The sequence below is a fragment of the Erinaceus europaeus genome, chromosome 8 (genome assembly GCF_950295315.1).
Source record: "Erinaceus europaeus chromosome 8, mEriEur2.1, whole genome shotgun sequence".
In the NCBI taxonomy this organism is placed as follows: Eukaryota; Metazoa; Chordata; class Mammalia; order Eulipotyphla; family Erinaceidae; genus Erinaceus; species Erinaceus europaeus.
This window is the reverse complement of record NC_080169.1, coordinates 97,266,879-97,293,807: the sequence shown is the minus strand read 5'-3', so window position 1 is coordinate 97,293,807 and position 26,929 is coordinate 97,266,879. Positions and strand designations below refer to the sequence as shown.

The 26,929-nt window shown below is 37.9% G+C and overlaps 1 protein-coding gene across 1 annotated transcript in view; it reads left to right on the top strand.

Moving 5' to 3' along the window:
- GRM8 (glutamate metabotropic receptor 8) overlaps positions 1-26,929 on the top strand; it is a 1,093,092-nt gene that overhangs the window by 487,188 nt on the left and 578,975 nt on the right. Inside the window, exons 4-6 of the mRNA XM_060196519.1 lie at positions 12,962-13,097; positions 13,927-14,081; positions 15,647-15,784. Of these exons, the coding sequence (XP_060052502.1) occupies positions 12,962-13,097; positions 13,927-14,081; positions 15,647-15,784 (429 nt within the window). The remainder of the gene's footprint in view (positions 1-12,961; positions 13,098-13,926; positions 14,082-15,646; positions 15,785-26,929) is intronic.

The following is a 26,929-nucleotide window of genomic DNA, read 5'->3' as shown; positions in this document are numbered from 1 at the left end:
CTGTTCCTATCAAGATCCCAAACACATTTTTTAGGAGAATAGAACAAATGCTATAGATGTTAATCTGGAACCAGAAAAGACCTAGAATTGTCAAAAAAATCTTGAGAAGAAAGTACAGAACTGGAGGCATCATACTCCCAGATCTCAAATTGTATTATAGGGCCATTGTAATCAAAACTGCTTGGTACTGGAACATGAATAAACATACTGATCAGTGGAATAGAATTGAGAGCCCAGTAGTAAGCCCCCACACCTATGAACATCTCATCTTTGACAAAGGTACCCAGACTATTAAATGGGGGAAGGGGAGTCTCTTTAATGAATGGTGTTGAATGGTGGAAAAAAATGGGTTGAAACATGCAGAAAACTGAACCACTGTATTTCACCAAACACAAAAGCAGATTCCAAGTGGATCAAGGACTTAGAAGAAAATATAGGCAGAACTATTTTCCTTATCAATTTTAAAGACATCTCCAATGAAACAAATCCAGTTACAAAGAAAACTAAGGCTATAATAAACCAATGGGACTACATCAAATTAAAAAGCTTCTGTGAAGCAAAGGAAACCACTACCCAAACCAAGAGACCCCTCATAGAATGGGAGAAGATTGTTATATGCCACATATCAGACAAGAGGCTAATAGCCAAAATGTATAAAGAGTTTGCCAGACTCAACAACAAGAAAACAAATGACCCCACCTAAAAATGGGGAGAGGACATGGACAGAATATTCACCACAGAAAAGGTCCAAAAGGCTAAGAAACGCATGAAAAAAATGCTCCAAGTCTTTGATTGTCAGAGAAATGCAAATAAAGACAATGAGATACCACTTCACTCCTGTGAGAGTGTCATACATCAGAAAAGGTAGCAGCAAGAAATGCTAGAGAGATTTTGGGGACAAAGGAATCCTCCTGCACTGCTGGTGGGGATGTAAATTGGTCCAACCCCTGTAGAAAGCAGTCTGGAGAACTCTCAGAAGGCTAGAAATAGACCTACCCTACTATCCTGTAATTTCTCTCCTGGGAATAGAGCCTAAGGAACCCAGCACACCCATCCAAAAATATTTGTGTATACCTATGTTCATAACGGTACAATTTGTAATAGCCCAAACCTGGAAGCAACCAAGATGTCCAACAACAGATGAGTGGCTTGTCATTCAAAGTTCAGGGAGCCAGTATGCAGGGCTAGCTTCACGGTGGGAGACAGACGACCAGAGACACATGGCTGAGTGGAGAAGCAGTATTTCTTTACTCATGAGCGAATGGTTCAAAAAACTAATCTAATCTAATCACAACCCAATTTTGTCTTGCCTCTCTCTCCTCTGTCGGAAGAGTAAGGAACCAAGGAAGTATGTAGGATAGTGGGCGGGGAGAAGGAAGAAGTGTGAAAAGGCAAGGACTAAACCAAAATCTCCCGGAGGCAGGGGGAGTGAGACCAAACCAATGTAACACAATGACCATGTAAATAGACCACAACATCAAGCAATGTAACAGAAGGGATCCCAGAAGCAGAACTAGAAGCATACCTACAGTGGCTGAGCAAGTTGTGGTATATATACACAGTGGAATGAATACTGTTCAGCTATTAAAATGGTGATTTCACTGATTTCAGGCCATCTTGGTTGAAGCTTGAAGAAATCATGTTAAGTGAAATAAGTCAGAAACAGAAGGATAAATATGGGATGATCTCACTCTCAGGCAGAAGTTGAAAAACAAGATCAGAAGAGAAAATTCTAAGCAGAACTTGGAATGAAATCAATGTATTGCACTAAAGTTAAAGACTCTAGCCTGAGTGGGGTGGGGTGGGTGGAGGGTTCAGGTCCTGGAACAGTATGGGAAAAGACCTAGTGGGGTTGTATTGTTCTGTAGAAAACTGGGAAATGTTATACATGTACAAACTATTGTATGTTCTGTGGACTGTAAAATATTAATCCCCTAATAAAGAAAAAAATAACTTAAATATTTAACTGTGTAACAAAATTAAAATATTATACATAAATTTGTTTGAAAAAAACTTTTTTTCTGGTATCTTACAAAATGCAGAGCAAAGGAACACAAAGAACATTTGAAATGATGGTGATGTTAAGTATCTTAATTGTGGTTATAGTAAGATGGGCTAAAGTACATATGTAAACACATCAAATTATATATACTAATATTTTTTTAAATATTTATTTATTTATTTATTCCTTTTTTGTTGTCCTTGTTTTTTATTGTTGTAGTTATTATTGTCGTTGTTGGATAGGACAGAGAGAAATAGAGAGAGGAAGGGAAGACAGAGAGGAGGAAAGAAAAATAGACACCTGCAGACCTGCTTCACCACCTGTGAAGTGACTCCCCTGCAGGTGGGGAGCCAGGGGCGGGGGGGGGGGGAGGGCTCAACCAGAATCCTTAAGCTGTTCCTTGAGCTTTATGCCATGTGTGCTTAACCCACTACACTACCGCCCAACTCCCTATATATACTAATCTTGACAGCCTGCTGTGGAAAGTGACTGTGGAAAGGATTTGTATTTGCTAGAAATACTGATTGGTTAAATGTGCTTTGTGTTTATTTTTGTTTTTTGAGATCTATTTTTCAATTTAGTCACTCTAGGACATTGAATATGGTACAAACTTTGCTCATGGTTTCTAAAATAATAATAATTTCTTACCTCTCCATTCTTTTTGCCTTTAAAAAAATGTCAGACACCTTGGAGCATCTGTTGAAAATGTTGCTTTGGGCCACTGATTAAAAGCCAATTTATAACAGAACTCAGGTAATGCTGATAAATAGAATGAAATACTACTGACTGCTGGGTAGAAGAGTGTTCATGGTCTGCAAGAGGTGATAACTATCATGGAAATAGTATTCAGAATACACTATTTGTAAAAGGCATTCAGAAATGACTTTGCAGAGATATTTCCCTTTCTCTAAGTCATAATGATTTTAAAAATATGAATATTCTTATTACCTCTTTGTTTAATCATTCTACTACATTATTTTAAAGGATATTCTTGTTCATTCCCTTATTCATCACACATTCAGTAAATATCTACAACTATCATTCAGTTTTCTCTACATCTTGAAAATTACTAAGATTTGTGTTCTCTTGGAAATTAAGGGCCTCCTTATAGTTTTTTTTTTCTTTTTTTTGCTGTATACCATGTGTTAAATGCATCTGACACAGAATAGATAGTCAATAAATATATGTTGAATGACTAAAGATGTTTTGGTGGTATACGGTATACATGCCCTTCCCCATATCTAATTCATATATGATTTTGTTAAGGCATTCCTAATCTATAACTGAGTCACTGGTTCAATAATGGACAAAATATGTATCAAATTTCAATATTCTTCTTTTATCTAATTAAGAATGGTTAGAGAATTTAAGCAATACTCACTTTGATTCTAGTTGTCTTTGGCACATTGTTCTTTTTTTTTTTTTAAACTAGGCAATGGACTGGAAAAATTGAAATTTCTATCTGCTCAGATTTGGTACTTTAACAGTAACAGAGAGTTTTATCTTTTAAAACCTGTCTGCCTTATTGTTGCCCCCAATAACTGAGAACCTGTTTGAAATGTCAAGAACAAACAGGGCAAACATATTAAAACCGCTGAACACTCAAAAATAATCCAAGTAAATATAGATGTACAAATCCACTAGTAAAGCATATTTGAACCTTGTAAAGTACTTCTTCTCCAACAGCTCTTAATATATTTGCTTCTTCTTCTAGCGTTTGCCGAAGAAGAAGAAGCAAATATATTAAGATTTGCTAATTTGATCCAACAAAGAAAGCTATATTTTGTTGTTGTTTTGAGCTCCCAGAATACTTCTAACTGACCTGTTTAGTATCTGCACTCTTTCTTCTTCTCTGTTGTCCCCTGTACAATTTTCTTCTCATTGGTTTACCTCCTTTTTCTTCTGCTTTCTTCTCCTCCTTGAATTTTTCCTATCTACTACATTCAGGTCTCCTTAGACATGCTGATTTTCAAAAATGGAAGGAGGCATAGTATTGGGTTATTTGCTCTGGTCTGTGGTGGGGTGTGAGTTTCCCTGTTAACTGTAGATTCCTCTTCAATAAACATTTTCGTCAACTGCAATCTCTAATAAGAGTTATTATTCTGAGTATATTTGAGAAATAACATTTTATCTGTCTAGATAGAATGTTTCAGGTGAGTGTTACTTGGTGAAAGTGACTTACCTTTTGTATTTAGGATTTGTCAATTTTGATTTACACAAATTACAATTAATATGTGTGATGTGGGAAAAATATTTAGGCACACATATACCCTTATCCATAAGTAGTTTGCAAGATACTTGTATTCAATGTTCAGATAAGGGACAGAGGCACAGAGAAGTCATGTAATTTGCTTAGTGTAACATAGCTAATGGGAGTGAGGCCACTGTTTGAATTGAAGTAATCTAGACCTTCAGATGGCATTCGTAACCACAATATCCTTCTGTTTATCTGGGCAGTCATATGGATCTGTGTTGAGCTGTGGTCAAGTTAGAGAACTGGCTTTGAACCCTGTGAGCTTAGCCCAGTCCAGTCTACTTCCAGGTGTCAGTATCTTTGAGTGTATGCATACATTGGAGACAGACAGGAGGGACCTCACCGTGCTGGTTCTCTGTGACTTGCCTGTCTTCGGGTGGCACATCAGGGAGTACTATTTGGCTCCCGATTTTTCTATACCAATGCTTTATTTTCTTATTTCACTGATTTTTCAGTATCCCTGTCCAAACCCACATGGTATTTCAGCAGTTTAGCCCAGTAGGTGGAGTGTAGGACTTGTATGCCTATGATAGGCTGAACAGTACCTGGTCTTTCTCATGACGCAAATACTCATTTTTAAAAATATTTTACATAGCATTTGATAGAAGAAATGTTAGTGTGTGTGAGGGATGAACATAGATTGAAGTACAACTTTGCTCCTTTAATCCATATTGTTAAAGATAACACTTTTTCTTTACAGCTATGTGTAAGCAAAATCTTCCCTTTTGCAAAGTGCACCTTAAACTGATAAAATTGCACACTTTTCTGTTAACTCCCAGTTGTATGCCATCTAAGACAGTGAAAATATTGTTGCAAGAGGTGCGATTACACTTATTTGAACTGTAGAACAAATTTTATCCAACTGTCAGTAAAAGACCAATTACATTAGTCCAAATTGTTATTTTGTTTGTGTCTCCATAAAGATGGAAAGAAATGCCAAGAGAAATTAAGGTGGGAAGTTTATGTTCTTCTGTTGTCTCTAAAAAATGAAGACTGGTTGCCCATTTTGTTCATTATTTTTCTCTGAAGGGTCATTCATAATTAATGCATATAACCAAATATATCCCATTTTATGAGGTCAAATGGTCATTTAAAAGCACTTTCTTTTGGTCAGTCTAAACACTTTAGCATATCATTATTTATAAATAACATATTTATTCTCAGCAAGTGATGAAATATCGTTGTTAACACTTTGTATGAAGCCCCCAACAAAATAGGTCTAAAAAAGTTAATAATATTATTATTAGAAACTTGGTCTGATTTAGTTAGAACTTAGTTTGACAAAAAATGAGAACCAAGTTGAATTTACTAGTAATATTTTTGTTTAAAAAAATCACATTGAATATTCAATGCACAACTTTGTAAGCAATTTCATTCCTAATAAGTTAATCCTCCTCGATTTACTGCACAGTTGGAACCTGGTCCTATGGCATTGTTTTGTTTTTTTGTTCTCTTTTTCACCTTCTACATTATTAACAGAGATTTTCTTCTTAAAAAATATGCTGCAACTAAAAAAACAATTCTTTGTCTTTTCAGATTGCTTTAACAAAACTTACCCATTAAAATAACAGGGAGTTTTGTGATCTTAGATCTTATCCTAGAGTTGGATGCAAATTTAGCTTTGTGTTGCTAATTTTGACTGTCTTTCTTTGTCACATAAGTCTACTTTGAAGAGGGATTTTAAAGTATCTAATAGCATCTTATTAATTAGTTAACTTACATTTATCGGGTCAGAGTTACAGTAGCTTTAGCTTTCTAAAAATTCCAGCTCATAGGTTGTCTTTGTTCAGTGAAGGACCTTTTGCCGCCCTGTCCTCTCAGAATGATCCACAGGCACTTGGAAGATTATCCATCTGCAGAGAACTTCCTTGTCCAAAGTCATCTCACCCCTTTCCAGAAAGCCTACATTGAAAAGACTGATTAATGTGGAGAAATAATGGCCAGGCTAACATAAACTAATTTTTTATTAATTTTTATTTATTTCATTTTATTTATGAAAAGGAAACACTGACAAAACCATAGGATAAGAGAGGCACAACTCCACACAATTTCCACCACCAGAACTCTTTATCCCATCTCCTCCCTTGATAGCTTTCCTATTCTTTAATCCTCTGAGAATATGAACCCACGGTCATTGTGGGATGCAGAAGGTGGAAGGTCTGGCTTCTGTAATTGTTTCCTCACTGAACATGAGCGTTGACAGGTCTATCCATACTCCCAGCCTGCCTCTCTCTTTCCCTGGTGGGGCAGGTTCTGGGCAATCAGAGCTCCAGGACACACTGGTGAGATTGTCTGTCCAAGGAAGTCCAGTTGGCATCATGTTAGCATCTGGAACCTGGTGACTGAAAAGAGAGTTAACATATAAAGCCAAACAAATTGTTGACTAATCATGAACCTAAAGGCTGGAGTAGTTCAGATGAAGACTTGTGGAAGGAGGGACCTCCATTTTGTAGATAGCTAGTAGGCATATTTCAGTTATAGTCCAAAGGACCTGTGGCTATACAGTTTTGTTTTTTTTTTTCCTCTGAGCCTGAAATCTGATATGCAGGCTATAGTCTGGGGAGATGATGTCATGGCTGGAAAAAGGACCAGCACCCATAGGACCTTGCCTCATCTTGGATCAACAATGGTAGAGGATGTTCCATCCTCCGAATGGAGGCTGGAAAACATATTCTATGCTATACCTGAGGAAGATGGGTCCTAATATTGGGGCAGCTTGGAATGTTCCTACTCATGACCACAGAATATGAGCTCAGATCTACAGGGATGCAGAGGTCACATAGGCTCCTAAGCTGAATATGGGCCCTAGATCACATCAAATCAATGGGGTTTACAGTCAACAATATTCATACATCTTTCCCACCTTTGGGAGCTACTCTCTTCCCTGATCCAGCTTTCTGGTCCTTTTCCCAGCCATAACCTAATTCTGAACAACTCTGTGCACCATTCAAGTCTCAGGGCATCCTGTGGCAATGGGGACTTGTCCTTGGATCATAGCCAGCTTAGTTTCTCTTCTGCTCAGTTCTACTTCTTTTATCCACCCTCCATAATATCCAGGCTAAGAGCAAATATTCATTTAGAACTCTAAAAGCTAAGTAAAAATGAAATCTAGTCATTATTGTTATTGGCATACACAAGTATCAAGGATCATTTCTCATAATTTAGGCTACATAATGTCATTTTAGGAAGAGTTAAGAAAGGTTCAGACATGAAATGCTGAATATATAAATCAATCATCACTTCTCTAAGGTTTGGTAGTGATGCTTATCTGATCAAAAGGTCAACAGTAACAATTATAATAAAGTTAATATTTTCATAGAGCTTTATTGTGTTATTCTTTATTTTTATTAATTATTTAATGGTGAGTTCCAAGATTAAGATAATAGAGGTTTAGTTCCACACCATTTCCACCTCCAAAGTTCTGTGCATTTACAACCCCAACAATAACCTCCATTGTTCCCCCAGATGTCTTAGAGGTGGGCTGGTTACTTTTCATCTTTCAATTTAATGTGTTTCAATCCACTGTATTCCATATATAACTGAAACTATCTAGTGGCTGTCCTTCACTTCCTCACTTTCATGTTACTCTTTAATTTGGTCTTCTTAACATATTTGGGAGATAGTTACTATCTACCTTGTTACAGAAATAGTGAGAAAGGAAAGACTTATTTGGGGTCCCACAAAATCCATTCTTTTTTTTTTCTTTTTTTAAGAAAGGATTAATCAACAAAACCATAGGGTAGGAGGGGTACAACTCCACATAATTCCCACCACCCAATCTCCATATCCCACCCCCTCCCCTGATAGCTTTCCCATTCTCTATCCCTCTGGGAGCATGGACCCAGGGTCATTGTGGGTTGTAGAAGGTGGAAGGTCTGGCTTCTGTAATTGCTTCCCCACTGAACATGGGCGTTGACTGGTCGGTCCATACTCCCAGTCTGCCTCTCTCTTTCCCTAGTAGGATGGGTCTCTGGGGAAGCGGAGCTCCAGGACACATTGGTGGGGTCTTCAGTCCAGGGAAGCCTGGCCGGCATCCTGATGACATCTGGAACCTGGTGACTGAAAAGAGAGTTAACATTCGAAGCCAAACAAATTGTTGAGCAATCATGGACCCAAAGCTTGGAATAGTGGAGAGGAAGTGTTAGGGGGGTACTCACTGCAAACTCTAGTGTACTTCTGCTTTCAGGTATATATTTTGCAGTAGTTTATGGATATGTGTGAACATATGCTCTCTCTCACAGCAACTGGTGTATATCTAGGTTTTGGGACTTTGTTAGAAAGTGAACCACCTGAGATGGAATTAGAGTATACTATGAAAGAAAAGGTCTCACCGGAGTAATGAAGCTGAAGGGTTGTCATTCCACATGTGAAGTCTCTGGACATAGTCTGAAGTGAAGCATGTTGAGGTGGCAATTGTTGTGTTGGTTAGGTTGTGATCGGCAGATGCAATATTATTTTATATGGATTGGGAGAGGCATACGGGAAAGTGGGCCCTATCCAAGGGTTCCAGGACTGGGGGAAGTAGAGGCTCTATAGTGGAGATGTGAGGTTCCTGCTGTCTTAGGGTTCAAAAAGACAATCGATAGTTAATGTTATCATCACATTATTTGGTAATTGGGTTAACTTTGAAAAGTCCCTTTGTTAGGGTTTGCTGTACAGTACCCAGTATCTTGTATATAGCTGTGCTATTGGTTGCTTCTGATCTACTTGGTCTAGGCTTTTGAGAGAGTCTGCATATCAATTACACAGCCTATATATTAAAAAGATTCAGTTTGTGTTTTGAAAAACTTCGAGACATACAATTAATTTTCCCCCTCTCGTATTAATTAGCTAGTGATTTATATGACTACATTTTACTAGGAGTGTACATAAACACCATTCCCACCACCAAAAGACTGTGACCCATTCCTCCCACCCACCCACTCCCACCTCCCCATCCCAGGAAGCTGCATGTCTACCCCTCACCACAGGGCTTTTACTTTGGTGCCCTACTTACAATTTGGTCAGGTCCTGCTTTTAGTTTCCCTTTCAGATCTTCTTACTCAACTTCTGTTGATGAGTGGGATCATCCCATACTCATCTTTATCTTTCTGACTTAGCTTACTTAACATAATTCCTTCTAGCTCTGTCCAAGATGGGTCAGAGAAGGTGGGTTCATTGTTCTTGATAGCTGCATAGTATTCCATTGTGTATATATACCACAGCTTTCTCAGCCACTCATCTGTTGTTGGGCACCTGGGTTGCTTCCATGTTTTAGCTATTATGAATTGTGCTGCTACGCACATAGGAGTACACATGCCATGCCTGTTTTCATCTTCATTCCAACATCTTTATGAGTTCAAAAAGACAGCTTATATGGGAACAAATGTTCTTTCTCAGAAGTATTGGGCCACTTGTGTTACCCAAAAAGATAAAAAAATCTGACACAGAATTTACCCTGTAGATGGATAAACTACAAGTGATATTCAGAGTCATAGTGCCTAGATAAAAATCTATTTTAGAAGGCAAAGCCCATTTTAGTGGCATATAGTACATTTTTTATTTCTTCTTTTATGTCACTTTTTTCCAGTGTATTTTTTTCCTTTATTGGGGGATTAATGTTTTACAGTCAACCATAAATACAGTAGTCTGTACATGCATAACATGTACAAACAATGCAACATAACAATACAACCCCCAGTTTGTCTGTGTAGTTCAGTAAAAGATCTTTTAGTTATCATTAGATTATCAAAAGGAAAAATACAGAAGGAAGAAAATTATTAAAAAATGTCAATTACAAATTCTACTACAAAACGTTCTTTTACTAAAAGCACTAAGCTTTAAAAAGGAATGAGTACACCTGCAGCATAAGAAAGTTCATGTCTACTGAAATGCACTTAATCAGTGTTTTATTTTCAGAGTAAGACAAAAGAAACTCAGTAGATTTATTCTGTGATGGAAAGAAGTTCTTCCACCCTGCTAGTCTAAATCAAGGGACTCTTTTTAAAATAAAAAAATAGTACTATATGAAAACATATCTTTGATTAAGCCTGAATGTTTGATGGGATTTTACTAGTATTTTAACCGAGTTCTAATTATAAATAATGAATACTTCTGTTTTTAAAGCCCCAGACCTATTCTGGGGGTGACTTATTGTTCATTACTACATTTTGGTATAACAAATCCTATTATCTCTAATTATGAGAAAATTTCAGATTCTTATGTAGTTTTTCTTGCAAATCTTCCCATTCAGTTACATTGTTAGACTGCTGAGGACAGCATTCTTTTGAATGTCTGCGGTTCCTAAAACACAGTAGACCGTAAGTGCTTATGAATGGATTAGCTGTCTGGATTTTGACTGATGTGAAGGTAGAAAGTGTGAATGAGTTTCAAGGCTCAGAAACGAGCCCTAGTCTTCTACTCCAGTCACTTGAGAAGCAATACATTCCACAATTTTAAAATATTCATAAGACACCAAACAGCAAAATATCATGTGAAGATGGTGCTCCATTAGCATTTATCCAATTGAAAGAAGTTACTTGTGCTGTCCTTCCTCTCAGCCAAATAGTGATTGACCAGACATATAAATAAAGGGTTTAATAAAGGATTAAAACTATAAGTAGATTTAAATTGTATGCAAGTTGAAACCTATGGGAACTCTCCATTTTACAATCAAAAGTGTTCCATTAATCCTTGTTAATGAATAAATCAACAGGTTTAGGCTAATCCATTAGTTCAGATTTCCTGGTTGTATAATATAAATTAGTTATACTTCAACTTTATCTTCCTTTATGTCTTCTGACCGTGTAGTCAGTGGAATTCTCAGAATGATGGCTAAGATAGGGCATGTATTGAATAGAAGGCATAAGCCATCAGGAATTTACCTAAAAGGGAAATCATAATTTGAAACAGCTCTTGTTCTCTAGAAACCACTATGATTTTGTCCATGCACGTCTATAATAATTTAACTCTTGAATTCTCCACAGACTTTGCCATTTGGTGGTTATTTAAGCAAAATAGACATTCTTTAGTTTACCACCAGACTTTATTCCCTAACTTTTCTTCTCAAAATACATAATCATAAAGTTGAAACCCGGGGGTTGGGTGGTAACACACTGGGTTAAGCGCACATAGTATTAAGTGCAAGGTCCAGTACAAGGATCCTGGTTCCAGCCTCTGGCTCGCAACCTACAGGGGGGTCACTTCACAACTGGTGAAGCAAGTCTGCAGGTGTCTCTCTCTCTCTATCTCCCCCTTCTCTCTCAATTTCTCTCTGTCGTACCCAATAAAAAAAGGGGGGACGGCTCCTCCAGGAGCCGTGTATTAGTAGTGCCAGCACCGAGTCCCAGCAATAACCCTGGAGCCAAAAAAAAAACAAAACCCTGAAATATTCCCAGTCATCTGGTTTTTCACTGTGTCATAAAGATAAAATAAAATAAAAATGAATGTTATCTCGTAATGTTCTCTTTACTCCCATTATGTCAACTGCCTACTGTGTCATTGCCTCAGTTATACTTTCCTTCTTTCTACTTACCTTCAACCTCCATTTTCAATTTCATGTTAAATTGGCTCTTGCATTACAATGTGTCTGGAATCAAATCCCCCTCATGGGCCTCTTGTTCCTACTGTTGACTGATGGCATATATAAATTAGTGAGAGTGCCTCAAGTCTTCAATCTTCCATAGTGGTTTTCTTTATCTCATAACTTAGATCAGATCAATATAACCTAAATGTATATACTTATTTTTTCAATAAAACTGACCCAAAAATACAGTGTAAAGTTCCACTGACTGTAACTCAGAAAGTTTAGCTGCTCCATTTGTTCTTCTGTTATCTCGGGCAACATTATCTTTAGTCTTGCTTTCTTATCTTCTGTTCCAGTAACCTCCCAACTGGACTTATTACCTCATGTTCATTCCATCTCAGGTCGTTTTCTACATTCATGATCCATGTCCATTTTCCTTTAAAGAATTGTGATGTCCAAGGGCCAGGCAGTGGCGCACATGGTTAAGTGAAAACAGACTTTCCTAATGATTAGTTACTCTTACCTATAAGATATATATATTTCTAATTCCAAAGCCCTTTGGCTCATGCTAAATCAAGCAGAACAATCTTCCTTCCCACTCTTGACTTTGATCACAGATTTTGCACATTATGGTTTTCATACAGATATTCCAAAAATAATTTATTTTTTATTTTTTTATTTTTTAATATTTACTTATATTCCCTTTTGCTGCCCTTGTGATTATTGATGTCATTGTTGTTGTATAGGACAGAGAGAAATGGCGAGAGGAGGGGAAGACAGAGAAGGGGAGAGAAAGATAGACACCTGCAGACCTGCTTCACCACCTGTGAAGTGACTCCCCTTCAGGCGGGGAGCCGGGGGCTTGAACTGGGATCCTTGTGCTTTGCACCACGTGCACTTAACCCACTGCGCCACCTCCCGACTCCCATTTTTTTTAATACTTACTTATTTTCCTCAGAAAGAATTTTAAGCTTGTAAGAAAACTCATGTATTTTTAACTTATTAATTAACATTATTTGATAATATGTTATAATAGAAATCAACATGATTTCTTTCATTAAATGAGAATGGTGAGTGCTTTTGAGGCTCAGCATCCTGTACTACATACATATATTTTTATGAAATAGCTAACCTCATTAAATTTTGTCAATAAATTAATGCCTCTTCTGCATTACTCTTTCTCTCTTATTTTTAAACATAGGAGGTGTCTGCATTGCTCAATCACAGAAAATCCCACGGGAGCCAAGACCTGGAGAATTTGAAAAAATTATCAAACGCCTGCTAGAAACACCTAATGCTCGAGCAGTGATTATGTTTGCCAATGAAGATGACATCAGGTGCTAATTACTTCTCTTCCTAATGTAGCATCAGATTTGTGCCCTGCTATGTTCAATATAAAATTTGTGAGATTTTGCCGAAATTGTAACATTCTTCTGTCACACAGACTACCTTCTGTGGTACATAGCCACGGCAGATTTATATTTTCCAAGTCTCAATACAATCTAGAAACTGAAATAAATAAGTGGACAAGGTTAAGGATATTCTAGCCAAATAAGTGGCTAGAAGTGGACAAGGTTAAGGATAAGGCTAATAAACAGGTGCCAGAGTCAACCTATCTACTTTAGCAGATGATACAATTCACAGTTACAAGGATTCACTAATATTTGCGTGGTGACCTACAGCATGTATATCGTTTGGTATAGCCAGTATTATAAGAATAATGTCTCAGGGCTGAATGGTGGTGCACCTGGTTGAGCATACGTGTTATAATGTGCAAGGACTGGGTTTGAGTCCCCAGTCCCCACCTGCAGGGGGAAAGCTTTGCAAGTGTTGCAGGTGTCTCCCTGTCTCACTCCCATCTCTACCACCATGTTCCTTCTCAATTTCTGGCTGTATCTATCCAATAAATAAATAAAGATAATTAAAAAATTAAAAAGATTAATGTATCTTGCACCCCATAGTGACCCTGGCTCTGTACTCCCAGAGGGTTAAAGAATAGGAAAGCTATCAGGGGAGGGGATGAGTTGCAGAGTTCTGGTGGTGGGAATTGTATCCCTCTTATCTTATGGTCTTATCAGTGTTTCCATTTTATAAATGAAAATTTTAAAAAAGAATAATATCTCTTAATTAATGTGACATGGTTGTATTTTTTTTTTCCTTCAATAGGAGGATATTGGAAGCAGCAAAAAAATTAAACCAAAGTGGCCATTTTCTCTGGATTGGTTCTGATAGTTGGGGATCCAAAATAGCCCCGGTTTATCAGCAGGAGGAGATTGCAGAAGGGGCTGTGACCATTTTGCCCAAAAGAGCATCAATTGATGGTAAGGCATATCATGGAGAATTGGTTTCATTCTAGTGGAATTCAAACTCAAACACAAAAGCAAAGTATCAGTGTATGATGAAATAAGCCCATTATCCATGACTTTGGGTCCATTTTTTCCCTTTATCTTTGATGGAAAATTTGTCAATACTGCAACTATTTAACTCAACATAATTAATTATTTATTTGAAAACAGTGCTACTTTGTTTTTAATTAAGAAATAGAATTATAATTTGCTTTATATATCCATGATGTTAGCTGCTGCCCTTTGTGCTTTCATATTACTTTTTGCATATTTGATTTTTGCATCACTGGAGGAGGAGGAATTGCTGCTTTATAGAAAATTAAGGCAATTTTGGGTGACCATGTGGATAAATCAGCACACCAGAAAAAATTGTATCAGAGGCAATTAATTTACCAAATATCTTTCCCCATTAGACTCACAATAATTGAAATGCCTAATTTCCCAGTATCCTTTGGAATAAGGCAGTATTTCTATGTGCTTTTCCTTCAGTGAGCATTAACAATTTAGCCCACTATCCTTCCTAACATTACATTAGTTTTTTTTTTTTTTTTTTTGGCTGCAGGGTTATCACTCAGTGCCAACACTACAAATCCACTGCTCCTGGTGGTCATTCATTCTTTTTTTTTTCCTGGATAGTACAGAGAGAAATTGAGAAGGAAGGGGCAGATAGAGAGGGAGGAAGAGAGAAAGATAGACACCTGCAGACCTGCTTCACTGCTTGTGAAGCAACCCCCCTGCAGGTGGGGAGAGGGGGATTCAAACTGGAATCCTTGCTCTGGTCCTTGCGCTTCATACTATGTGCGTGTAGCCTGATGTGCCACTGCCCAGCCCCCAGTACTAATTAGTTTATGGAGCATCTATAAGACAGATAACATTTTTTTAAAATATTTATTTTATTTATTTATTCCCTTTTGTTACCCTTGTTGTTTTATTGTTGTAGTTATTATTGTTGTTGTCGTCATTGTTGGACAGGACAGAGAGAAATGGAGAGAGGAGGGGAAGACAGAGAGGAGGAGAGAAAGATAGACACCTGTAGACCTGCTTCACCGCCTGTGAAGCGACTCCCCTGCAGGTGGGGAGCCGGGGTTCGAACCAGGATCCTTATGCCGGTCCTTGTGCTTTGTGCCACCTGCGCTTAACCCGCTGCGCTACAGCCCGACTCCCGACAGATAACATTTTGAAGTGGGTAGAAACTTGAAGTATTGGCCTCTGCTAGAAGAAAAAGCAAGAAGAATAAGAAAATCCAAATATGAGGTCATTGTCACTGGGGGCTGCAGGGAGGATGGAGAGGTTGCAAGGATAACTTCAACAGCAAGCTTTCTTAACATGATCATTCCTGGAATTAGGTGCCTGATGGTGAGTGGTGGGGTGGGGGATAGTTTACACGTTCCCTTCAGCTTTTCCCATAAGGCAAGTCTTACATTCAGACTGTCGACTCTTATTCATTTGTTATATGGTTTGGGTTTCTTTCCATTCAGTGATCACTATATAACATGATCTCCATGGACTATTTCAAATCTGACCTTCTTGCTTTACTACAGGGTTTGATCGATACTTCAGAAGTCGTACTCTTGCCAACAACCGAAGAAATGTATGGTTTGCAGAATTCTGGGAAGAGAATTTTGGATGCAAGTTAGGATCACATGGAAAAAGGAACATCCATATAAAGAAATGCACAGGTAGCTAGTTAAGTTTTTGCTTGATTTATCTATTCTTTCATTATCTGAAAAATGAATTTTTCTTATATGTATAGTTGACAGTATCTTCTGTTTCCTATGGAGATCACATGACGGTGTCTTTCTTCCATTTCCTCATGCCTCTGGATTTAGTTCTCGCAGAGCCAAACATACTTATTATTAAAGAAATGAAGGTTTGCTCACTAGTTCTTATTGTCATCAAGCAACTATTTTTGGAGTACCCTCCATCTGAAATATTTTGATACTACTGAAAAAAAAATAGGTAGATCAGCAAAATAGTTTAACTGGCTGGTGCTCCTGCTTTGTCATGAACACAATCCAGGTTTGAGACTGGAGGAAGGTTTGGTATTGTGGCATATTTCTTTGTGCCTCTTTTTTTATATGAAAAAGTCATCCCAGAGGGGGTCGGGCGGTGGCGCAGTGGGTTAAGCGCATGTGGCGCAAAGTGTAGGGACAGGTGTAAGGATTCCGGTTTGAGCCCCCCCCCCCCCCACCTACAGGGAAATCACTTCACAGGCGGTGAATCAGGTCTGCAGGTGTCTGTCTTTCTCTCCCCCTCTCTGTCTTCCCCTCCTTTCTCCATTTCTCTCTGTCCTATCCAACAACGAACAGCATCAACAATGGCAATAATAATGACCACAACGAGGCTGCAACAAGGGCAACAAAAACGAGGAAAAAATGGCCTCCAGGAGCAGTGGATTCATGGTGCAGGCACCAAGCCTAGCAATAACCCTGGAGGGAAAAAAAAAAGTCATCCCAGAATGAGGGAGTCCTGAAAATGACAAAAACATATTTGTTTGAGTATTTATTGTTAGAAAATCATATTTTTAGCATTCATGGAATACAGACAAATAAGCTAGATATTTTTAATACTCTAGTACTCAAAATGTAGTCACAATAAATTGCTAGAAGACAGTGGCTTTTAATGATTAAAATCCATATTATTTATGTCTTACATATTGATAATATTATTCCCTATTTCCTGTATACATTAGCTACTATGATTTTTGATGCTTTACTTTCTATATCTCATGATTGAAATACTAGTGATATTAGCTGTATATACTTAAAATATTTTTATTTGGGGGAATAAAGGTTTACAGTAAATAAAGTTGCTAGTACATGTGTAAAATTTCTCGGTTTTGTGCAAAACAGTCTCACTTCCAGCCTAACTTCTCCTCCATCACCATGAACCAGGACCTGAAAGTCCACTGACCCTCCAGAGTCCTTCCAAATTCTATTTTGAGTTTCCCCTTTCTGTTCATATTTCAACTTTTGTCTGAGTGAGATAATCCCATATTCATCTTTATCTTTCTGTCTTATGTCACTTAGCATAATTTCTTTAACCTCCATTCAAGATGAAGTGAAAAAAAGTTAATTTACCTTTCTTTTTAGCTGCGTAGTATTCTATCATGTGTATTTTTACCACAACTTCCTCAGCAACTCATCTGTTGTTGGACACCTGGTTGTTAAAATTGTACTGCTATGAACATAAGTATACAATGATTTATTTGGATGGGTGTTTTTGTTTCTTTAGGTAGTATCCCTCAGAGAGGAATTGCCAGGCCATAGGGTAGGTCCATTTCTAGCCTAATGAGAGTTCTTCAAACTGCTCTCCACAGGGATTGGATCAATTTACATTTCCACCAGCTGTGCAGGAGGGTGCCCTTATCCCTGCAATCTCCCGAGCATTTGTTGTTACTATCCTTTTTGATGTATGACATTCTCACAGGAGTGAAGTGGTATCTCATTGTTGTCTTTATTTGCATTTCTCTATGTATATTTTCAGTGTAAGGATGAATCTTTTATTTGCAGGTAACATTTGTTTATGCATTGTCATTTGTTATGTTTATTGACAGTATGAAAATTTAATGTGCTAAGAACAAACTATTACCTTGAACAATTGAGTGGGATCACAGATACAAAGTCAATATTACCAACAAGATTTAATGACTATATATAATAAAAATTTTGAAAAGTAATAAAAATGAAATTTAAAAACTGTGGAGTTTTGGAGTTAACTTTCATAAGTGTAGCCTCCTTCACAGAAAACTGAAACTGGAATGAGAATTTAATAACTATATTTACTTGTCTTTCCAGCTGCTTCACCTCAGTATTTATATATATCCCCATTTTCTCCAGCTCACTTTTTTAAATTTTATTTTATTTTAAATTATCTTTGTTTATTGGATAGAGACAGCCAGAAATTGAGAGAGAAGGGGGAGATAGGGAAAGATACAGAGAGACAGAGACACCTGCAGCATTGCTTCACCACTTGTGAAGCTTTCCCCCTACAGGCGGAGACCAGGGGCTTGAACCTGGGTCCTTGCGCACTGTAACATATGCGCTTAACCAGGTGTGCCACCACCTGGCCCCTGCTCACTTTATTTGGAAATAGCTAATCAATATATATTTTTTAAATAAATGTGATGCTAGAATAGATATATAGGTAGTGTGGGGTGGAGTGAAAAACTTTTGTAATAGATATTGAACAGAAATAGTGTGATTTGTAATAATTCAATATGATTTTGTTGAGAAAAGAAACATACATATACATACGCACATATAAGTAGAAGGGGGAGGTTGAAAAACCCACAACTAAATGTTAGGTTTGGACATGGTAGTTTAAAAAGCTCAGAAAAAGCTGTAACAGTAAATCTGAGTTGTGCATTTCAAAGTCTCTTCAAGGAGTTGAGTGGTGGATACTAAGCAAGATTCAAGGAAGGGTCCCCAGGTGATGGGAAGTGGGGAAGCAGTGTCACCAGGGCAAAAGCATAAAGTGGATGTGATGATGTCACATATGATCTGTGAAGAGGTCTAGCGTATTTGAAAAAAGGATTCATGTTAAGGAAAATGGGAATATAGAGGTCCCAGTTATAGAAGGATTTGAAAGATGAAGTTATACACAGAGTGACTTCTGTGTTTTCATTTAGATATCATTATACTATGTAGAACTCTGAGTTGTTTGATCATCTGCACTCTCAATATACTGTTTGTTACACTATTATAATGAAAATCTGCCATCTACCTAAGTTCACCATCTAAGTTCATCTATTTCACACACACACACACACACACACACACACACACGGCTTTGTTAACAACTACTTTTGGAATAGCCAGTTTCTCTCAATTTATATTATCTATCAAAGTTGGAATACACAGATATGATTTTAGGACCTGTAGATAGTGCCCACTGAATACTAATTTTAGGCATAGCTACTGAACTGGGCTGTTTTTGAATCTAGACTTGGTGGTATGTCTGACTCAGATTGTACTGATCTGTCCTATGAGAGCCATTTTCAGTGCATTGACAATGTTTGTACTTCAAATACTAGGGTTAGAGCACCCTCAACAAACAAGGTCAGTAAGTGCAAATTCCATAACAGGTATTGGCTGAAATAACTGGCTCTGGGTAGAAGAAATACAATGCTCTCAGTTAATAATTATAAAACACTAGTAGGATATGGATATCTCCAGATATTCATATAAAAGATATTTGTGCTCCAAATTATCACCAACACCCACTTTTCACCTTTGTGTTAGGAAAAAAAAAAAAAATATATATATATATATAGCATTGGGTGTTCAAATGTTCTTAAGTGGAAAAATTTATGTTTTTATTGATCAGTAGAGGTAGTCAGGGTTTGACAGTAATATTACAGTTTGTTCACCTCATTCAAATTCAGAAATGAATGTGGATAGAGAGAGGTGCACGTTCTAAAATCTGGCTTTACAAGATTCGTGTTTTAACCATGCACAGTAAGTCTAAAAGTTAAGGAACTTTGTGAAAGTGGCATATCTACAGGGTTCTGTGTGCTGCACTTTGAGCATCATGTGTAGGTTGTACATTGAGGAAAATTTGACGTTAGTCTATGATAACCCGTGAAGGTAATTATTTGCTTCCTTTGGGGGCAATACTGGTGATGTATTTACATGGATAGGAGACTGCTTCCCAGCAGGGTAGAGCTTCTGCCTTACCAATTTTCAGGCGGTAGATTGTCTTCAAGCAGTGAGAGGCATCCTCTCCCTCAAATTAATTCGGTGCAAACAGTTTTTCTGAGATGAATTCCCCCCCACCTCCCAATCTCAGGAAAGCTTTCAAAAAGATGTGATATTACTGTTAACTTTGATACGCTGGCCAAACTCCAAAGTGAGGTAATTCTTACCATCCACTTAGCTATTTATGTAGTTATTATTGCTTCTGAGAGCTGTGGAGTTCTGAAAGCTACCACTACTTAATCCTACTTAAAATTCTCTTTGTCTCTTTCAAGAATAATAATAATAATAAAAACCCCAGTCTTTTCTACTTATTATTAGTGGTGCTGGGTGTTATTTTATAGGCATTCATCTGACCTTATCCTCCCTCCTCCTTCTCCCAGCTTTAATGTTTTTCACTCCTACAAAGCAGATGCTCTCATGTTCCCTGGAGTAGCAGGGATCTCCATCGCCTCTCCCTGTCTTCACACATCTCTCACACACTTCTTGCCTCTCAGGATTCGGCTTGTATTCTTCTGTTGTTTACCTTCACTGTCTCACATATATTTTTCTTTCTCCTGTCTTTTTCTCTTATCAGGCCCTTCACTGACATTGTTTTGTTCAGCTAGCCTCTTGCTGGCAGTGGAGAGTCTTTCTTTTCAAGTCTCTTCTGATTTTTTTAATGGTTGTCATTCTGATTTCTTGTCTTCCAGAGTGAGACCTAAGAGTGAATATTGCAGGGACCTGAGTGTGTATTGTGGAGTTTCTCATCAAAGGCAGCTTCCCTCTTGGTTCACACTGTGTCTCAGCCTTCTTTTCTCCCTCCTGAATTGTAAATCACATTCCCTTATCAAAAAGACATCCCTTAGCTAAGTCAATAAATCCAGTTAATTCTGTAGTGCAACCTAACATTTCTCTTTGCTTTATTCACCTAACCCATCCATTTACTCCAAACTCATTAACTTGTTAATTCCTTTCTGGGAGCCAGACACTGCACTACAGATACATAGGTAAAGTGAGAACCAGGATAGGTTCAAACTGCTCACTTCTTAAATTTGAAGTTTTTTTTCCCCCTTACCTTATGGGTTTTAGTCCTTGGTAGGAGGTAGGTGCACTGCTGCCTAGCCTATATCAGACTGACATTCAGATGCTAAATGGTGGTGAGCATATGATGCTTGAAATGGCCTATTGATTTTTATTTATGGTGATAGAAATAGCAGTAATGGAAAAAGCAATGCACAAATATGTTTCTTCCCACGAACAAGCAATCCTGTCAGCGAACCAAATAGCAGGCTCAATAATTAGCTCCCTGAAAGGCCTGCCAGTTTATTTTCAAGTGCCAGAGTCACTAGGTGACTCTTCAGGTGTAACTACCACCACCGCTCAACAGTTCTCTGTTTGGGGGGAGCTTTGAGAGGTGGGGGGCTCTATTCAAGACCCAAGGAACCCAAATGGGTGAATTGGGTAATTGCAAAGGAAATGGAGTTGTGCAGTTTGGATTGGTGATTTAGGATACGAAGAAACAAAGGTAACTATTCACTATTAAAAAAAAAAAAAGTATCCTGCTTATAGATGAACCCTGGCACACCCAGGTGAGTGCATACTTTGCATGCTTTAAGGCTCTGGATTAGAACCCCAGGTCCCCACCTGCAGGGGCAAATTTCAGGAGTGGTGAATCAGTGTTGCATGTGTTGCTCTTTCTCTCTCCAATCCTATTTCAATTTTCCACTATTAATTTCTCTCTGTCCTATCAAAATAAATTTTAAAAGGAGAAAAAAACCTATCAACTGTCAGTGGCAGAGTGATTGTGCTGGTACCATATCCCAATGATAACCCTAGTGGCAATAATAATAATAATAATAATAATGTGTCTTCCTGTTTCTATTTTCCTTTCTCCTAGAGTTCAACTCTGTGAGGACATTGTCTTTACATTATCACCAGGAGGTGGCCATCAGTGATCCTCTTCTTAGCAAGCAAAAAAAGCAGAAATCCCCAAATGACTAATTTATGACACATCTGAGATTCCATATTGAATTTCAGTAGATACATCAGAGATGGCAAAACTGGCATTGATTCCAGACATTCTAGATTTCAGAATTTTAGAGTTAGGAAACATAAAGTCAGTATCATTCTTCCATTTCTAACTAAAGAAATTGGAACCCAGAGAAGTTCAATGAATTGTTGAAATATCACACAATTAGTCTCAGAACTGCAACTGGATCTGGGTCTGTTATTATTTGAGTTTGTCCTTGACTTTTACATCCTCCATTTACTTTACAATTAGCTTTTTTAGGACAGTTTTTATCAGATAGCTGAAATGTATTGTTTTCTCATTATGATACTTTCTGCATGACAATGATGCACTGTCGTGATTTTATTGTTTGCTTGCTTATTGTCACCAGTGTTATTGCTACAACTCAGTGTCTGCATTGATGCACAATTCCCAGCAGCCATGGTTCCTGTTACTAATTTATTTTCCATAGAGGGCAAGACAGAGAGGAAGAGAGACTATTGTAGCGCTGCTCCGCTACTTATGAAGCTTATATCCCAAAGGTGGGGACCAGGATCTTGAACCCAGATCCTTATTAAGCATGGTGGTATGTGTACTCTCATGAGTAAGCCAATGCCCTGACTGTTAAATTATGATTTTAAATCAGCGGGTTTGAAATGAAGCAAAACACAAACTGTTTCCTGTTACTTATTTTTGGAATTAATTTTTAATGTTATATGTTGTTATTTGTGAGAGAATCTTGAACTGAGTACACCTTTCCATTTAGTTTCCTGGTGCCTTGCCACTTATAAGAGCAGCTCTAGGAATAAGCACTCTTTAAAAAGACAAATTGTTAGCCGTAAATATTGTAAACCCAACTCCAGTGGCAATGAATCGTAGAACTTCGGTTCACTATGTTGCACTTTGCTCACTCATTTATGTCTTCCTTTATGAAGGGAAAAAAAAACAAACCACAAGCCCGCTTTGAAGCAATCTGGGGAAAACTATAAAACAGAGCTAGCACTTCTGATATTTTGATATGCATTCAAATCACCTAAACACATGGTTAAAATACAAACTTCAATTTCCTAGGTTTGGGTCAAGGCATTTTGTGTTTTCTAACCAGCCTCTTGTGATGGGGTTACTAGTTCGAGGTAGGCTATAGTTTTACTAACAGGGGGCTTTAGAATTAGTTCATAGAGTAAGCAATAGTACCCAAGGTTTATATAGGAGAATAGATACCCATCAGTACTAAAAACCACTGATGAAGTCAAAGTGTCTTAAAGAATATCACTGAAACAAGGCAGTGCATTTGCAAATGCAAACTTTTACAATCTCTAGTTGCATTGTACATGTGATCCCCAGTAAGTATTTAAATCAGTGTCATGTAAAGACCCAGTAATATGTGTATATTGCTCCTCTTTAGGAAATTTGAAATGAGAAACTTAATTAGTAAATTTAAGGAAATGAACACAGGTGCACCTGTATCTCTTAAATCTGCAGATTTAAGTTTGCCATGTAATGATCCAAAAATATTCCCCACACTTAAAAAAATCACACCATCGGTCTTAATGTATATGGCATAAAGGAGTTGAAAAGATACATAGAGATTGTTTCACTCTTTTTTTTTTTTTTTTTTTTGCAGAAAAGAGAATGTGGAGGGCCATCTAATCTAATTGATATTTAAAAAAAATTTTATATTTATTTATTTTCCCTTTTGTTGCCTTTGTTGTTAACATTGTTGTGGTTATTGATGCCATTGTTGTTGTTGTTGGATAGGACAGAAAGAAATGGAGAGAGGAGGGGAACAGAGAGAGGAGGAGAGAAAGACAGACACCTGCAGACCTGCTTTACTGCTTGTGAAGTGATTCCCCTGCAGGTGGGGAGCCAGGGGCTCGAACCAAGACCCTTAGGCAGGTCCTTGTGATTTGTGCCAAGTGCACTTAACCTGCTGTGCCACCGCCCGACTCCCAATTGAATTGTTTAAAGCACTGTAACTATCTTAAGGCAGTGGTAGGCTGGAACCTGATGTTTGTTTGTTTATTCGTTTGTTTTTATTTTTTCTTTCTATAACCATTCGCTGCTCTGAAGGTCTTTCTAGCAAAATGTAGAAATGCACTGACAAGGCCTAGACGTTTTTCTTGATATTGTGACTGGAATATTTTATTAGTGGTCATCTAAGTTTAAGGATTCTCTCATTGTAAATCTCTGACATGCATGGAAATCAGATTGATACTTTTGGTCTGTGAGACACTAATATTAAAGGGATTGTACATTCATGATGAAATGCCCTCTGATTAGAATGGACTTGAAGGATACAAAGAAATTCACATTTGTCAGTCCATAACTTAAAACAATAAACTTTATTTCTATGGAACCAAGATAAATTTTAAGAGTATAGGTATTCTTTTCTGAAAATAATGCAATGGTTTCTGGTGTTAACTTGATTAGGAGTAACATGCATCTGGAGGAACATGAATTCTGAAAAAATTACACAGACTGACATCGAAATAGAAGTGAAAATATAGACATGTGACAATTACAATTTTTTTGAGAAGGGACCAGGTGGTGGTGCACCTGGGTAAATGCACACATTACAAGTACTCAGGGACCTGGATTTAAACCACTGGTCCCCACCTGCAGGGGGAAAGCTTCACAAGTGGGGAAGCAGGGCAGCAGGTGTCTCTCTGTCTCTCTCCCTCTCTATCACCTCTTCCCACCTTGATTTCTGTCTGTCTCTATCCAATAAATAAGTAAATATAATTTTAAAAATTAAAAAGAAGAAAAAGAAAACAAAATTTTTTTAAAAAAGATTTTTTTAAAGATTATTTTGAAGCCTATAGTAAGACCTGAGTCAGTGTGGATGAGAGGGAATTTTAGAAAAGTAAAGGGCTATATAGGATATATAGAGCCTTCTTTGGTATACATTTCATAAATATTTAATCGCTGAACTAGTATATTTAGTGCAAAAAAGTTCAATGTAAATACTATAATAAAGAGCAAATTTCACTCTCAACAGTTTGTTTTTAATTTCTAAGCTTCACTACTAAGATAGAGAAGAAAATACGATTCTAGAATCACAGTTTGGTCGGTGTGCTGCAGATAAATTCTATTTGGCTTATTGATCCTAAGAGCTGTATGATCCTCAGTTGTATGGATGTTGTATGTTTTTACATTGTAATATTTAATTGTCTTATTTAAAAGTACTGTATATATTCAGAAGCCACGCAGAAGGGCAGCAAGTTAAGTGCACATGGCTCAAAGCACAAACAAGGACTAGAGTAAGGATTCTGGCTTGAGCCCTCAACTCCCCACCAGCTGGGGGTCACTTCATAGGCAGAGAAGCAGGTCTGCAGGTGTCTTTCTCTACCCTTAACTGGCTTTTCCTCCTCTTTTGATTTCTCTCTATACTATCCAACAACAGCAGCAATGGCAACAGTAACAATAACAATAACAAGGGCAATAAGATGGGGAAAATGGCCTCCAGGAGCAGTGGATTCTCTTTTTTTTTGTATTTTATTTACTTATTTTTAAATTTTCTTTATTGGAGAATTAATGTTTTACATTAGATAGTAAATACAGTAGTTTGTGCATGCATAACATTTCTCAGTTTTCCATATAACAATATAACCCCACTAGGTCTTCTGTCATCCTTTTTGGACCTCTATTTCAGAGTCTTTTACTTTGGTGCAATACACCAGTTCCAGTTCAGGTTCTACTTGTGTTTTTTCTTCTGATCTTGTTTCTCAACTTCTGCCTGAGAGTGATATCATCCCACATTATCCTTCTGTTTCTGACTTATTTCACTTAACATGAATGTTTCAAGGTCCATCCAAGATTGGCTGAAAACAGTTGTGTCACCATTTTTTATAGCTGAGTAGCATTCTGTTGTGTATATATACCACAATACCACAACTTGCTCAGCCATTCATCTGTTGTTGGACATCTGGTTTGCTTCCAGGTTTTGGCTATTACAAATTGTGCTGCTAAGAACATATGTGTACACAAATATTTTTGTATGGGTGTGTTGGCTTCCTTAGGATATATCCCCAGGAGGGGAATTGCAGGATCATAGGGTAGGTTCATTTCTAGCCTTCTGAGAGCTCTCCAGAGTGTTCTTCACAGAGATTGGACCAATTTACATTCCCACCAGCAGTGCAGGAGGGTTCCTTTGACCCCACAACCTCTCCAGCATTTGCTGCTGTTACCTTTTCTTTTTTCTTTTCTTTTTTATTTAAGAAAGGATTAATTAACAAAACCATAGGGTGGGGGAGGTACAACTCCACACAATTCCCACCACCCAATCTCCATATCCCATCCCCTCCCCTGAGAGCTTTCCCATTCTCTATCCCTCTCGAGCGTGGACCCAGGGTCATTGTGGGTTGCAGAAGGTAGAAGGTCTGGCTTCTGTAATTGCTTCCCCACTGAACATGGGCATTGACTGGTCAGTCCATACTCCCAGTCTGCCTCTCTCTTTCCCTAGTAGTGTGGGTCTCTGGGGAAGTGGAGCTCCAGGACACATTGGTGGGGTCTTCAGTCCAGGGAAGCCTGGCCGGCATCCTGATGACATCTGGAACCTGGTGACTGAAAAGAGAGTTAACATTCGAAGCCAAACAAATTGTTGAGCAATCATGGACCCAAAGCTTGGAATAGTGGAGAGGAAGTGTTAGGGGAGTACTCACTGCAAACTCTAGTGTACTTGTTTTCAGGTATGTATTTTGCAGTAGTTTATGGATATGTGTGAACATATGCTCTCTCTCACAGAAAATAGTGTATATCTAGGTTTTGGGACTTTGTTAGAAAGTGAACCACCTGAGATGGAATTAGAGTATACTATGAAAGGAAAGGTCTCACCCGAGTAATGAAGCTGAAGGGTTGTCATTCCACACGTGAAGTCTCTGGACACAGTCTGAAGTGAAGCATGTTGAGGCGGCAATTGTTGCGTTGGTTAGGTTTTGATCGGCTGTTACCTTTTCTGATGTATGACATTCTCATAGGAGTGAAGTGGTATCTCGTTGTCTTTATTTGCATTTCTCTGACAATCAAAAACTTGGAGCATTTTTTCATGTGTTTCTTAGCCTTTTGGATCTCTTCTGTGGTGAATATTCTGTCCATGTCCTCTCCCCATTTTTGGATGGGGTTATTGTTTTCTTGTTGTT